This window comes from Cyprinus carpio, chromosome A2, assembly GCF_018340385.1.
Source record: "Cyprinus carpio isolate SPL01 chromosome A2, ASM1834038v1, whole genome shotgun sequence".
NCBI classification, from domain to species: domain Eukaryota; kingdom Metazoa; phylum Chordata; class Actinopteri; order Cypriniformes; family Cyprinidae; genus Cyprinus; species Cyprinus carpio.
The window spans coordinates 1,463,643-1,480,194 of record NC_056573.1 but is presented as its reverse complement, the minus strand read 5'-3'; the positions used below and the strand labels follow the sequence as shown (position 1 = coordinate 1,480,194).

At 42.3% G+C, this 16,552-nt stretch overlaps 1 protein-coding gene across 1 annotated transcript; it reads right to left on the bottom strand.

Annotated features, from left to right (window-relative positions):
- Positions 1-3,341: 3,341 nt before the first annotated feature.
- On the bottom strand, positions 3,342-5,213 carry LOC122147213. The gene is made up of 2 exons (XM_042768832.1): positions 4,625-5,213; positions 3,342-4,511 (listed from the first exon to the last, which is right to left on the bottom strand). The coding sequence occupies exons 1-2, from the start codon at positions 4,827-4,829 to the stop codon at positions 4,111-4,113; spliced, it is 606 nt and encodes a 201-aa protein (XP_042624766.1). The 5' UTR covers positions 4,830-5,213; the 3' UTR covers positions 3,342-4,110.
- Positions 5,214-16,552: the final 11,339 nt, after the last annotated feature.

Here is a 16,552-nt window from a genome sequence, read left to right as displayed (position 1 = left end):
CTTAAAATGTGCATAAAAAAAACGATATATGTGGTGAATATATTTTTTTATTCAGTAAGAAAACGCACATAAACTACAATGGAAACATTTACCAAATAAACAAAAACTCACATGACTTTGCCTCAAATGATGTGATTGGATAAACATGGATAAACACTGAATCAATCTCATCGCACTCCACCTCAAATGCTGCAATTAATTATTAAATAAGTCATACCTGAGCCAGCGTCTGTCATTAAAATGATTTGGTGTAATTATACATCAGGCATCCTAACACAAGCAAACACTATAGTAGTTAATGACTTTCTTCATTTATTATGTAGGGGAAAATAGTCACAGTCTTCACTGGGTGCAGCAACTTTTTATTATTTTATTACCGATGCTTTGAACTAGTTTCTCAGTAAGTGATGATTTTGTTCTCTTGAACACATGGAATGGAAATGGTGCTTTTTTCGCAAATATTTTACGCAATATTAAAATTTTTCACACAAGTGTAATTCGCAAATTTGGACAGAAACATAGCTACTGACTCATCCAATGATTTGAGTTTGAGGCGGAGCTATCAGTGCGGCTGACCAATGGCAGACCGTGGGTGTGTTCAGGTCACTAGCAGAAATCACATGCTTCAGCTTTAAGGCATATGATGAACTTTTCAATTACATCAGGGCAGAAAATGTATTTATCAAAACATTTTTATTGAATATTGGTGAAGAAACACATTGACGGAGCAGATCAAGTCCTTTGAAAACACCCGAGACGTTTTGGTAATAAAACAATTCATAAGTCACACCACTGGCAGACATGTGCTGCATGGTGTTCATGTGCTGTTTCTGACTGGATTCACATGCGGTAGGTTCCGGGTCGTCCTGCGGTGTGAGGAGGTGGGTAGGATTTCCCAGCAGGTTTACTTGCACAGTTACAGCAGAGCATGATCCCGCCGATGAGGGTCAGAGCCGACGCACCCCAGCCCACGTACAGAGCCTTCCCGAACTCATATCTGTGTGCACACAATCAACATCGAACCACAGCACACACATGAGACGGACTTCACACACAATGATGAAAGACACCAATTTTCAAGAAAATATCAATTAATCAATAACAATATTCATAATTTTGGATGGATTAATATTTAGTGATGTATTATTCAGCATTGAAGATATTACAGGTATATATATTTGATGGTTTTGGATGGATTAATATTTAGTGATGTATTATTCAGCATTGAAGATATTACAGGTAATACATTCACTACATTCAGGGTTTTACTAGAGTAAACTTCTGATGCTTACTTTGCATTTGTAGGTGTAAACGGATCAAAGAACTTCTTTCTTATGTTTTCTCCATACCAGCTGGTGGCTGCGAGAGCACAAACCCTTGTAGAAATAAGACGAGATCTGACATGAACATGCTGCACCTGAACAGACCCATGTTAATAGTTTAATAACTTTGTTTACCTTTATTGTTATGTTGACAGTTCACCAAAGGTGAAGTTCACCCAAATTGTTTAATTTAGTTAAGTACTTGCATGACTTTCTTTCTTCTGTTGAACACAAAAGTAGATATTTTGAGGGGTGTTGGTAACCAGTGTCTGGTCCCTATTGACTTCCATAGTTTAGTTTTGACAAACAATAGTGGATGTTTAGTTCCCAGCATGCTTTGCTTAAGGCTGGATCAGGAGAGTAAAGGGAAATACTTATTAGTGTTTAATGTTCAGTTATGTCTGACATTTAAAAGTGTTTGTGCTATGTTGAAGTTTTGTGGTTACTGCGCTGAAGACTGGAGCATGTGGTTGGGTTGTGAGTGGATACGTGAATTCGGGTTTAAATGCAGCATTAGTTGTGCTGAAGTCTGTGAAAAGTAACTTCTTGTTCATTGCAGACATCTGCTATGTAAGCTACAGAAGTTATTTTAAACAAACAATGACAAACAAGACTTCATATTACCCACTTTTATAATTAATTATAAGTAAATAATAAGTTGTTTAATTCATTGACAAATGTTAGGCAGACTTTACATAAGTTGCTTTAGTGTGTCACAGCTGTTTTATCTTTACGCAACACATCTGATGAAATCCACCCACACAAACCAAGTGTTCATGGTGGCCTCAGTTTTACTGAGCAGGTTCTCTAGGTTTGTTTCTACAGAGAGTGAATAGCAACATATCTGCGATGATGAAGAGGACACCTCCAGCCACAGCCACTTTTTTCTTCTGTTCTTTGTTGTCAGACAGACAGGTGGTGCACTTCACGTCGAGATGGAGGTGATCATGAAACCACGAGCCGCCTGTGTGGATGACACGTCCAGCTTGAGGCATTTTTTAATATAAGAGCCGCCTGAACCTCTCCTGAGACACACACACATATAACATAACATAACATCACATAACATAACATAACATAACATCACATCACATCACATGACATCACATCACATCATCACACATCACATCACATCACATCACATCACTTAACATCACATCACCACATTACATGAAATAAAATCATTTTCTTACTTCGACACACAACAGCACCTAAACTCACATCACAATCACATACATAATCACATAACAATTTGCACATAACATTTAACATATACATCACATTAACATTCACGACAACATGACATGTTCAACTACACAATTAACATCAGTTCATATACATAACATCACATCACATTCACATGACATGCATGACATGACATGCATAACATAAAAATAACATAAGATAGATAATTGTGCTTTGGCACAAAATGCATTCATTGATGACATCTGTCCAATTACATGAATTCAGTCGCCACAAACAGCATCAATGTATATAGGAAAATACATGAATTCTTTTCTTACTTAGAAATGAATAGGACATAAATTGGATGTATTTATAAAGTCAATTTGATATTTTAAACGATTTTTTAGAAAATGTTAAATACTATCAAAGCAGTTGCATGTAGCTGAACATCTTCCAAGTGTTAGTCTTTCACTTTCATTTCCGGTACAAAAGGGGAAACATAGGAATAATTGTATATTGTAATGTAAACATGGAGCATGTAACATATACTGCAGTGAATTACTAACAGCAGAGAGTATCATTCTTGTTTTTTAAAGAAATATTACAAAAGAAAACATTGTGTAATGCTACTGTTGTTGTTTTTTTTAGTGATGTGTGTTTGTTTGCTGAAAACATTTGTGTCTTATTTTTCAGTGATGAAATGCTACTGTTGTTGTTTGTTATGTTGTTTGTTGTCTGCTGTGTCGAGATGAAAGAAGGTTTGAAGAACTGTGTGAAGAGATTTGAAAAAGTGACTTTAGTATTGAGAAATATGTCCTAGTGATTGTAAAACACTTTAAACAGAAGAAATGCAAAAGAGGATCATTTTCACCCACTTGTTATATAGCATACACACACACACACACACACACACCCACACACACACACACATATATATATATATATATATATATATATATATAATGATACATTCATAAAGATGTTCACTGTTGCTCTAAGATGAAAATACCTGTCAAATGATTGACTTTTTTAAAATAATCTTTACTTGTGTACCAAATATATTATTATTCTCATCAATAATCTGATACAGTATTTATGTTCTATTCTGTAGTTCTGCACTGTTTGTTTTCTTTTTTAAATCCTTTTTAACTACTTTACTTATTGTCTGTTTGTATCAGTGTTATTTTAGTGTCATTGAGATAATATTTTAGTTCTTAAGATTTTGAGTTAGATTTTATTTTTATGTTTTCAGTTTCCTTTTTATTTTTAGTAATATTGTTGTGTTTTTATTCTAGTCATTTTTATTCATTTTTGTTGTTGTTACAGTAAGTATGTCTATTGTAATAAGGGTGAAGCTGAGTTAGGATACATGTGCAGTAGTTTACTGTAATATAATCCTTGGTAGACAAGACAAAAACAGAAGGCAAATAGCAATAACGTGAGACAGTCAAAGTTTGTAACCAGAAAGGCAGCCCAATCCAAACAACTATGCAAGGGAAAAACCAAAAACGTAAACAGGGAAAAAGGCAGGCAATGGTTATACACAAGATAGACAAAAAAATGAAATAAGAACGCTCGGTAAGGCAGGTAGACTTGCAATACTTCACATAGGATGGTTAGCCTGGCCCTGCCAAATACCACACAAACAGGAAGTAACCAGAGAAGCAGAGAGAGCAGACTGCTGGCTAGGCGTTACTGAATTCCCCCCCTCCCCGCCAGGAGCGACTCTTGGCGCTCGACGAGGACGTCCCCTTGGCCGTGGTGCTGGATGATCGGCCCTGGCTCGATGGAAGTCTTCAATGAATGAAGGATCCAAGATGTCATGGGCGGCTACCCAAGATCTCTCCTCAGGTCCGTACCCCTCCCAGTCCACCAGATATTGAAGCTGATCCCCTCTCCTGCTGGAGTCCAACAACTCCTTTACCGCATATGCAGGAGATCCATCAATGTCCAGTGGTGGAGGTGGCTCTTGATTCTCGACGTTGGGGTCAGCATCCACGTGGACTGGTTTTAGGAGGGAAACATGGAAGGATGGAGAGACACGATAATTAGCAGGTAGTTCCAGCTGGTATGTAACTTCATTAATCTGTTTTACGATTTTAAATGGGCCAACATACCTTGGGCTGAGTTTTCTGCATGGGAGCCAGGCTGGTAGGGAGGGTGTGGGCGACACCGTTTATTGGCCTGGATCTCCTGGTTCAGGACAGCCCTTTGGAGACATACATGAGCACTGTCCCACACCCTCTCACTACAACGAATCCAGTCATCGACTGAAGGTAACATAGACGGTTCTCCTGACCAAGGCCAAGGCCAAGGGAACATGGGGGGTTGATATCCAAGCACACACTGAAATGGGGTGAGACCAGTTGAAGAATGTCTTAGAGAGTTCTGTGCGTTAGAGCTGTATTACTCGAGTCTTTTCTATCGTCTCGGACTTGTCTCGGACTCGTTGGTGTTTGCACTCGGACTTGTCTCGGACTCGTTGGTGTTTGCACTCGGACTGGTCTTGGACTTGGTCATTGGACTCGCCAAATGTTCTCGTTGGTCTCGACCGAATCCAGAAAAAAAAAAAATAAAAAATAATAATAATAATAATATTCTCCTTCAAACCAAACCCCTTTTGCATGTCGCGACTGAAAACGTGTGGAAAACGCTAGGCGCGCCACTTTCTCCTTTTTTCCAAAGCACTCTGTAGCCTGCACTCTATGCTTGCGCTCCAGTGGCGTCTGCTGTTGCTAAGAAACCATTACCTGCTCTCCATGAAGACGCAGAAGTTTCAGCAAAAAATAAATGGATTTCCAGCACTAAAAATCCATTGCAGTAGCTCTGCTAATAAATTCATTTTAAAAATGGCTATCCTTGTACAGCTATGATCAGCTGTTTCTCCATCTTGGCTTAGCTTTCAATTTTGTTACAGGAAATGATGTGCATGAACAGCGGCGCATTTGCTACGTTCTGAAAAGTTTAGATGTTTCTAATTTAATTTTCTACCTGTTAGATTGTGTTTTATTTACGTCTACACCTAGGTAGCCTTAAACTTACCAATAATGAAATACTTATTAACGTTTTACAGTAGGGGTTGCAAGACTACTGATTTCTACTAGTCAATTTTTTATTTAAAAAATACTTGAGTTACTCGACTACTCGTGGTTCATGCTATTGTAAATGAAAACACATTAAATTGTTTTTTTTTTATCAATACACGCTTATTAATTTATAGCCTTATGCATATGTAAATTTGCAAAACTTTATAATTATGACATTGCATATTTAAATTTTCATGTATCAGCCAGTATTTGTATCTGTAACAATCACAACATTTTTCGTATCTGCATTCGGATACAACGTCGTACATTTACTTGACAAGACCGTTATGACTTTTTATCTTTTTTTTTCATAGTTATCACTGAACAAGTATGTCGTGTTAAACTAAAATAATTATTAATTTCTAAAATAATATTTATCATGCAAGCAGAAAGATGTCATTACAAACATTTAGTGATTATTTGAAAACGACTGAATCCATTCAATGCGCACATTTTCATTACGCAGAACTCTTTAAGCGAGTCTTAATGTTTAGTGAACTTCACTTAACCAAATGTGCGTGTGCCGCGCAAACCAGCAAAAGATAAAGATGCAAACATGTAGGACAAGTAGAAAATGTATCCGTATCTACGCTGATTATTAGCCTACTTTTGAGAGAGAACTGGTTTGGTTTTTGAGAGACTGAGACGCGCAACGCGGCTGTTTGATTGGTGAGCGCGCTGTGCTTGTTTCATTCATTCGTTTCATATCGTAGCCTAAGGTTTACATCATTGCATTTTAAATATATACAAATAATATAACGTGTATGATGTATTATTATAGGTGATATTACGCCTGCCAATCTCTGATTTCTGCGGAGAGGAAACATAATGCGGTGTTTGATTTGCGTTCTTTTCATTCATAAAGTTTACATTCATTCACTTCACACTCGTGACTTTAGAGGTCTGTGTATTAATATTGAGTCAACTGTTATCTAGCAAACACCGGACTGTGCCAGCTTCAGCCGATTATTCAGGCAGAATTATTCCTTGTCTGTTATTCGTTTTTCAAGCCATTATCCATGCCATTCCGAATAAGGTATTAGGCTTTAGGCACACCCCTAATTGTTACATTACATATTTTATTTTTACATGCAACATAGATAAGGTCATAGAAAGTAACAGCTCCACACAATATTGTAATCCTAAAATTCACGCATAATGCATACTCTTTGTATGCATTATGGTTAATACATGCTTCAGTTATTTTAATTTTTGACCACAGACATCATGTCAGCAACAGCAGCATAGTAAAGTAAATAAAATGTAAATAAAGTACATAAAAATAATTTGACCCTACAGCTCCAAACTCGGTCCTAGAGGGCCAGTGTCCTTTAGAGTTTAGTTCCAACCCTAATTAAACACACTTGAACCAGCTAATCAAACTCTTACTAGACAACACTAGAAACATCCAGATAGTGTTAAGGCCAGTTGGTGCTAAACTCTGCAGGGCACTGGCCCTCCAGGATCTAGTTTGGAGACCCCTGTCCTACAGAGTTGTTACTTTGCACATGCTTTTTGATCATTACAAATAATGTAAAATTATTTTCTTAGAATAGGAAATATGCTGTCTCTCGCATCACATACATTAGTTAAGTATGTGGTCTTGAAGAGGATTTTTTTTTTTCTCATTTGGACTCGGTCTTGACTTGGACTCGAAACGTTTGGACTTGGACTTGACTTGGACTCGACAAAGCTGGACTTGACTACAGCTCTACTGTGCGTACTCTGCCCATGGTAAAAACTCTGACCAATGATACTGTTCCCGACCACAGTATGACCATAGATACCTGCCAATTTCTTGGTTCAATCTCTCCACTTGACCGTTAGACTGAGGATGATATCCAGAAGTTAAGCTTACGTTGATGTCCAGTTGTCTGCAAAAGGCCCTCCATACTTGTGAGGTGAACTGGGTTCCTCTATCTGAGACAATATCTTCGGGTATGCCATAAACTCTGAAGACATGTTGGAACCGAGCTAGAGCGGTTTCCATGGCCGTCGGGAGGCCTTTCATAGGTATGAGACGACATGCCTTTGAAAAGCGGTCAATGATGATTAGAACTGTAGTGAATTCATTTGACGGTGGTAGATCGGTGATGAAATCTATAGAGAGGTATGACCATGGGCGTTTGGGAATGGCCAAAGGTTGTAGCAAACCTGAGGGTAATTCCTTTGGGGGTTTTGACTGGGCGCAGACTGAGCAAGACTTTACATAGTTAGCCACGTGCTTAATCACTGATGGCCAACAGAATGAATTTTGTATGAGATAGCGCATTCTTGAAAGACCTGGATGGCCAGAACAATGTGAGGTATGGACCCATTGCATGACCCTTAAACGAAGATTTCCAGGTACGTAGTGCTTGTTAGGGGGACAATCTTGTGGTGCGGGTTCATTCTGTTGTTCTCTTTGAATCTCATCCATCAGGTCCCAAGTAACTGGTGCAATGATAACTGACGGGGGTAGGATAGATTCTGGTTTGGATTCTGTTTGGGGAAGATCATGTAGAAGATCACGGCCTTACTTTTCTTACTACCTGGTCGGTAAGTTACAGTAAATTGAAATCTTGTGAAGAAAAGTGACCAGCATACTTGACAAGGATTTAATCACTTGGCACTCTTGATGTATTCAAGATTCTTGTGATCAGTGATTACCTGGAATGGGTGAGTGGAACCCTCCAGTCAGTGTCTCCATTCCTCTAGGTCAGCTTTCATGGATAGGAGTTCTTTATTGCCCACAGCATAGTTGCGTTCAGCATCAGTGAGTTTTCTTGAGAAGTAGGCACATGGGTGGAGCTTCCCTGGCTGTCCATGGCGTTGAGAGAGTACGGTACCAATTCCACTGTCTGAAGCGTCAACTTCTAGGACGAATGGGAAGTTGGGATCTGGATGTTTGAGAATGGGTGCGGTTGTGAAACTGTCCTTGAGTTTGGTGAAGGCTAGTGAGGAGTTTTCAGACCATTCTAACTTTGAGGGTTTACCTTTCAGCATGGAGGTCAGTGGTGCTGCAATCATGCTATAATTGCAGATAAAGCGTCGATAAAAGTTGGCAAACCATAGAAAGCGCTGAAGTTACTTGATTGTGGTTGGTTGGGGCCATTCAGTAACTGCAGAAATTTTGGAACTATCCATTTCCACGCCTTGATGGCTGATGTTATACCCCAGGAAAGATGTTTGCTTAACGTGGGATTCACACTTTTCCACTTTTACATAGAGTTGGTTCTCCAGCAGTCTGGATAGCACAGTCGCGACATGATCCCTGTGTTCACTTTCTGTCTTAGAATAGATAAGGATATCATCAATATAGGCAATTACATACTTGTTTAAGAGATCCCTGAGGATTTTGTTGATAAATGACTGAAAGACTGCTGGTACGTTTGCTAGCCCATATGGCATAACCTGGTATTCATAGTGCCCCCTGGTGGTCAAAAATGCTGTTTTCCATTCATCACCCTTCTTTATTCTTATGAGGTTGTAGGCGCTCCGCAGGTCTTACTTGGTGTAAATGGTTGTTTCTCTGAGTTGTTCCAGGGCAGCAGGCACTAAAGGTAGTGGATAATGAAATTTTACTGTGACATTGTTCAAACCACGGTGTCACGATCATTAGCTGGAGTGCCCATAAACTCCAATGTAGGGCACTCCACTCAGGACTCTGGCATGTTTGTTTCCATCCCCTTTTTCGAACTCCATTTCCCATCCTGCCTCATTCCTGGGACTGATTGCACACACACACACCTGCATCAAATTACACACACCTGCAGCTAAGACACACACACGCATATAAGCAGCACAATCACTCTGGGCGTAGTCTTGTTTAGTTCTGTCTAGCATTTCCGAGCGTTTTCCCCGTGTTTGTTCCTTCCGTGTCTTCTTGGATTGGTTTTTACCAACTCTGATTCTCTGCTGCCTGCCCCAACCTCTGCTTGTTACTGTTACTTATTCTGGATATCCCTGACATACCTGACGCCGTTCCTGATAACTGCCTGTCTGACCATTCTCTTAATAAAGTTCTGCATATGGATCCGAACGTCTCTGACTCCTCGTAACAGACGACTTCGCCACTCAGGATCCAGCAGCTTTTCGTATGGACACTGGCCAGGTATGGATATGGCAAGCCTATTATTAGCCCTCAAGCTATGTACAAGAGTACTTAGACCTCACGTATTACTCTGATCTGCCGGATTTTGTGCTGATAGATTTTGATGGACTAAATGAACCGCTAAAGTCACGATTAATCAGTGAGGGTCCCCGCTCATCTCTTGGTCAGTTTATGGACTATGCATTGCTGATTGTGGTTCAGCATTCACTGTGGGTGTCGCGGAGGCACAGGACCCCGGACTCACTCACGTCATGGCTGCCACTCCAGAGCCACTGCACAAGATGGCTGCCAGCCCGGCACCACTGCACAAGATGGCCGCCAGCTCAGCGCCACTGCACAAGATGGCCGCCAGCTCAGTGCCACTGCACAAGATGGCCACCAGCCCTGCACCACTGCACAAGATGGCCACCAGCCCTGCGCCACTGCACAAGATGGCCACCATCCCAGAGCCACTGCACAAGATGGCAGCCGCAGTTGATCATCCAGAGTCAAGTCAGATCCCCGTTGACTTCCCAGAGTCAAGTCAGGTCCCCGTTGACTTCCCAGAGTCAAGTCAGGTCCCCGTTGATCTTCCAGAGTCAAGTCAGGTTCCCCTTGATCTTCCAGAGTCAAGGTGCAGTCAAGTCACCACTGACCGTCCAGAGTCTGGTCAAGTCACCGCTGACCGTCCAGAGTCAGGTCAAGTCACCATTAAACCCCATGTGTCAACTTTATGAGTCAAGTCAAGCCACAGTTGATCTTCGTGAACAAAGTCAAGTCACCACTGATCTTCAAGAGCAAAGTCAAGTCACCATTGACCTTCAAGAGCAAAGTCAAGTCACAATTCATCTTCAAGAGCAAAGTCAAGTCACAGTTGATCTTCATGAGCAAAGTCAAGTCACCATTGATCTTTATGAGCCCAGTCAAGTCACCATTGATCTTTATGAGCCCAGTCAAATCACCACCGAGCTTCCAGAGCTTCATCATACCACAGCTGATCTGCCAGAGACTCGTAACGTCACAGCTGATCTGCCAGAGCCTCGTCACGTCTCAGCTGAACTTCCAGAGCCTCGTCTTGTCACAGCTGAACTTCCAGAGCCTCGTCTCGTCACAGCTGATCATCCAGAGCATCTTCTCGTCACAGCTGATCATCCAGAGCCTCGTCTCATCACAGCTGATCATCCAGAGCCTCACCTCATCCTGTCTGTTGCACCCAGATATTTAAGGTCAGTCCTTCGGTATCCCAGTCTGGGTTCCAGTGTGAGAGATACACCACTGGTATCTACACGTGCAGCTGGTATCCCCAAACCCACTAACTCAGTGGTTCTCAACTCCAGGCCTCGGGACCCACTGCTCTGCACATTTTGAATGTTTCTGAATCTGACACACTCAGTTCAGTTCATGGATCTCTCTCCTAATGAGCTGATGATCTGAATCAGGTGCGATAAATAAGGGAGACAAACAAAATGTGCAGAGCAGTGGGTCCCGAGGACTGGAGTTGAGAACCACTGCACTAACTCTTACCCTTCTGTTCCTGAACTAACTCTCCTGTCTGAAGCTCTTCCCATGATGGGGATCGCTTTATGTTGCGTTTGGGCTACGTACATCACTACTGAAACTCTAGAGGTGGTGGCACCCAGCAATGTTCTCTCAGCCTGTTGTGTTGCTGTCAGGGAGACTGTTACTGCTGTGGAACCTCCAGAGGTGGCGGCAACTGCTGCAGAACCTTCGGAGGTGTCAGTAGTATCCATCCATGAACGCTCATCATGTCCTGTCACAGCTACGGAGGCTGTCTATGAACTCATTGCCTGTCCTGTTACAGCCACGGAGGCCACTCAGGAGCTCACTGTCTGTCCTGTCCATGAACTCACCACCTGTCCGGTCACGGCTATGGAGGCCATTTGGGAACTCTCTAACCACCTCATCACAGCCACGGAGGCCACCATTAACCTGTTTATGTTCTCTGTTTCAGTCCCACCTGAACAGACTTGCTCTCCTGTGCCATCGATTCCACTGTGGTGGTCCTCTGCTCCGCTCTGGTGGGCTTCTGTCTTGTTGGCTACACTGTGGTGGTCCTCTGCTCCACCCTGGTGGGCTTCTGTCTCATCTGCTCGGCTGTGGTGGTCCTCTGCTCTGCCCTGGTGGGCTTCTGTCCCGTCTGCTCTGCTGTGGTGGTCCTCTGCTCCGCCCTGGTGGGCTTCTGTCCCATCTGCTTGACTGTGGTGGTCCTCTGCTCCGCCTTGGTGGGCTCCAGTTCCGCCTGCGCCTCCCCTTTGGGCTCCAGTTCCGCCTGTGCCACCCCGGTGGGCTCCAGTTCCGCCCCGGTGGGCTCCAGTTCCACCTGCTCTGCCCCGGTGGGCTCCAGTTCCGCCTGCTCCGCCCCGGTGGGCTCCAGTTCCACCTGCTCTGCCCCGGTGGGCTCCAGTTCCGCCCCGGTGGGCTCCAGTTCCACCTGCTCTGCCCCGGTGGGCTCCAGTTCCGCCTGCTCCACCCCGGTGGCCTCCAGTTCCACCTGCTCCACCCCGGTGGGCTCCAGTTCCGCCTGCTCCACCCCGGTGGGCTCCAGTTCCGCCTGCTCCGCCCTGGATTCCTGCTCTGTCGGCACTGCCTCTGTCCACGGTCAATCCACTTCCACGTGGACCTGGCCCTCCAGCCCTCCCCTTGTTCCGCCTCCGCTCCACCGCCCTCCTAGATTGTTTAGAGCGCCTGGAAGCCGCTCCTTGGGGGGGCTATGTCGCGATCATTAGCTGGAGTGCCCATAAACTCCAATAGAGGGCACTCCACTCAGGACTCTGGCATTTTTTGTTTCCATCCCCTTTTTCCGAACTCCATTTCTCATCCTGCCTCATTCCTGGGACTGATTGCACACACACACACCTGCATCTAATTACACACACCTGCAGCTAAGACACACACACGCATATAACCAGCACAATCACTCTCAGTCTGGGCGTAGTCTTGTTTAGTTCTGTCTAGCATTTCCGAGCGTTTTCCCCGTGTTTGTTCCTTCCGTGTCTTCTTGGATTGGTTTATACCGACTATGATTCTCTGCTGCCTGCCCCGACCTCTGCTTGTTACTGTTACTGATTCTGGATATCCCTGACATACCTGACACCGTTCCTGATTACTGCCTGTCTGACCATTCTCTTAATAAAGTTCTGCATATGGATCCGAACGTCTCTGACTCCTCGTAACACACGGTAATCAATGCAAGGCCGAAGTCCTCCATCTTTCTTTTCCACAAAGAAGAATCATGCCACCGCTGGGGAAGTGGATGGACGAATAAAACCTAAACTGAGGGCTTCCTCCATGTATTCCTCCATTGCTTGGGTTTCCGGACGAGATAGGGGATAGATCTTACTTTTGGGAGGCATTGCATTGGGTAGAAGGTCTATGGCACAATTCCAGGAACGATGAGGAGGTAGCTGAGTAGCTTTCAATCACGTAGAATGAAATGGTTTCTAGATGAAATAATCCTATTTTAAGTTGCATGGGCAGAGTTTGTTGAGTGATTCCATTTCCAATGGGTTTATTCTTAACGGCGTTAACTTTGAGAGGTGGATCACATGGTTGCATGGGGATGTCGAATTTCCTAATGAGATCTTGATAGATCAGGATCAATGCAGACCCGGAGTCAATCAACGCTGTAACATCAATAGAATTGCCTTTAGTAGTAATCTTGACATTGACAGTGAGAGATTTTGTGATATGGAGAGAAAGGGTATCAACACTCACCCGGCTGGTGTTCTTGGTGGTTCTCCAGGCCTTTAGTGGACACAGGTGTTAACATGGCCTGACTCCCCACAGTAAAAACACAGGTTGTGTATCATCCGGCATGATCTTTCTTCCGTGGAGAGTTTTGTGACTGCCAACTGCATGGGTTCCGGGTTGGAATGAACAGTAGGTAACGCTGGATCACATACTGGAGATGTTTGGTCGGTTGGATTAGATCTCAACGATGATGACTTGGATTTAGTGGGATCGCTGCACATGAGGTTGTCAATCTTTATAGCAAGAGTCACATATTCTGAGAATGACTGGTTTTCACCTTTGCACATGAGCTCTGCCTGTAATCCCACATCCAGACTCCGTTGCAACATGGCCTTGAGTGCAATATCATTCCAACCACTCTGAGCTGCGAGGGTTCTGAATTCAATAGCATAATCTGCAGGTGATCTGCGGCCTTGTGACATCTGCAGAAGTTGTGTCGAGATATCCCTGCCCCCTGCTGAATGTTCAAACACGTCTCTGAGTTGTTGAGTAAAGTATGCGTATGACCTTTGAAACAAACTCTCTGTTTTCCAGACCGCCACGACCCACTCGATCGCTTTACAGGTCAGCAGTATCATGAGGAAAGCACATTTCTTGTCATCAGACTCAAAATCATCTTCTTGGTGCTTAAAAAAAATTCTACCTGCCGGAGAAATCCTTTACACTGCTCAGCTGTACCATCGAATTTATTGGGTAAAGCAAAGCTTACCTTCTTAGGCATAGCAGGTGGCAGCGATCGGATATACTGCGTAAGGTAATCGTTAGCAGCTCGCAGATTACTCAGCTGTTCCTAATATCCCTTGAGAATATCGCTCTGATAAGCAAACACTGCTTGCAGATTAGAAACTTCCGCTGATCCATTGGAGGCGAAGTGTTATTTAATGAGGCGGAAGCCGAGTTAGGATTCAGTAGGATGTGCAGTAGTTTAATATAATCCTTGGTAGACAAGACAAAAACAGTAGGCAGATAGCAATAACGTGAGACAGTCAAAGTTCGTAACCAGAAAGGCAGTCCAATCCAAAGAACTATGCAAGGGAAAATCCAAAAACGTAAACAGGGAAAAAGGCAGACAATGGTCATACACAATGGAATAAGAGCACTCAATAAGGCAGGTAGACTGTCAATACTTTGCACTGGCTTGTTAGCCTGGCCCTGCCCACACAAACAGGAAGTAACCAGAGAAGCAGAGAGAGCAGAACACAGTCCATACTCAGGCGAGGGCTCCCTCTGCTGGCTAGGCGTTACATCTATATAGTTCGTATTCATTTTATTTCAGTTTTAGTTATGTTAGTACATCAAAATAAAACTAAATGAAAACGAGAAATGTTGCATTGGCAACTAGAATAAAATAAGTTTTAAATATTTTATTTTATTTCACTAATGAAAATATGAAAATGTGTGTGTGTGTGCATGTGTGTGTGTTTATGGTTTTAGTTTTAGTTAACTATAATAACACTGATTTATAATTCAAAGCGCTTTGTTAATTTTACATATCAGTCATGCTAGTAAACATTATTTGACTCTGAAAAGTGTCTGAGGGATGGAAACATCTTTTTTTCTTTTCACATTAGTTACACAAATACAGTTCCAACTTAAAACCTTTAGCTCATACATCCTGCGTTTTTTCAGTAATCGTACTACACATCTGCTGAAGAATGCACGCTATTCGCTTTGACTTGTCTGGACAAGAAGCGGGTCACACACACACACACACACACACACACACACACACATGCTCGTACCTGGCAGTTGCAGTAAGGAGTCATAGACTTTGCACTGCATCTGTCCGGTGCTCTGATACACGCAGGAGCGCCAGAGCCCCTCATACATGGCCTGCGCAGTGATGATGTTGTTTCCAGCGTATGAGGACATCTTCCACTCGGCCATAGCTGTGGATGCGACGAGACCCAGGAGACCCAGAGAAGCCAAAGAGTAGCCGAGGAGCTGCAGCCCTGCGTTGACCATTGCTGGAGTGAAGTGTGGAGTTCGAGCCACTCATGGTGCTGCTGACACATGAATGAAACTCCTCTGTAATGATGTTATTATATGTCATTATGACTTTGATGATCATCATCTTCAATATCATCATCCTCACCATCATCATCATCATCATCATCATCATCATCATCTTCCTCACCGGCACTGAAGCTCCACCTGAAGATTCTCACGCGCCTCCCACCGCACTCTCACACAACAGATAGACGTTTTTAGCACGTAGCAATAATGCAACTATTCGGTAACACTTTGGAATAAGGCTCATTAGTTCACGTTATTGAACTACTTCAGTTAACATGAACTAATCGTGAACAATACTTTTACAGTTTGTTTTAATCTTAGCTAATGTTAATTTCAACATTTACAAATGCCTGATAAAAATCAAAAGTTATTGTTAACATTAGTTAATGCACTGTGAATTAACATGAACTAACAATGAGCGACTGTATTTTCATGAACTAACATGAACAAAGATTAATAAATACTTTAATAAATGTATTGTTCATTGTTGGTTCATGTTAGTAATTGTTTTGTAAAGTGTTTAAGTGTTTAGCTTGTGGAAATAAAAATAAATAAATAACAGAACGTGTAGAAATTATATCTAATAATCAAATAAAATGATATGTTATGTATAATATCATATGAATATTAAAAAAGACTAAATGCTAAAGATTATTTTAACGTGATCATGAGAAAAGATCATAGAAGTGAAGAGCTCTATGACAGCATCAGTCAAACCACTTTATTATTACGTTTCCCATGTATGAATGAAATCCATAGACATTAGTCAATAAGGTCCCAGCTAACTTCCTGGCAAGGTTCTTTCAAAGAGAACAAACGTTCTTCCACTACTGCTAATAGAATATTATTATTAATTCATACGTTAATTCAATAATTCATTCAAAGTTTGTTGGTGTTTAATAATGTTCTCAAAACGTTATTATCACAAAATACATCGTTGGATGTTCATCGAACATTTTTAAGTGTTACTACTTGTTTCAGAAAGCTAAAAAAAGAACATTCAAAAGTAACATTCTCACACCCTTAATGTGTGCAAAACCCTACACTGGAATGTTAATGGCACTTAATAAGAACGTTAACAAAATGTTTCTAGAACATAT

Excerpts from the sequence above, each read along its gene's own strand:
- LOC122147213 (XM_042768832.1), bottom strand. The coding sequence starts at position 4,829 with ATGTTCCCTTGGCCTTGGCCTTGGTCAGGAGAACCGTCTATGTTACCT. Across the intron at positions 4,512-4,624 it reads TGCAGAAAACTCAGCCCAAG|TCCACGTGGATGCTGACCCC; the intron begins GTATGTTGGCCC and ends TCCTAAAACCAG.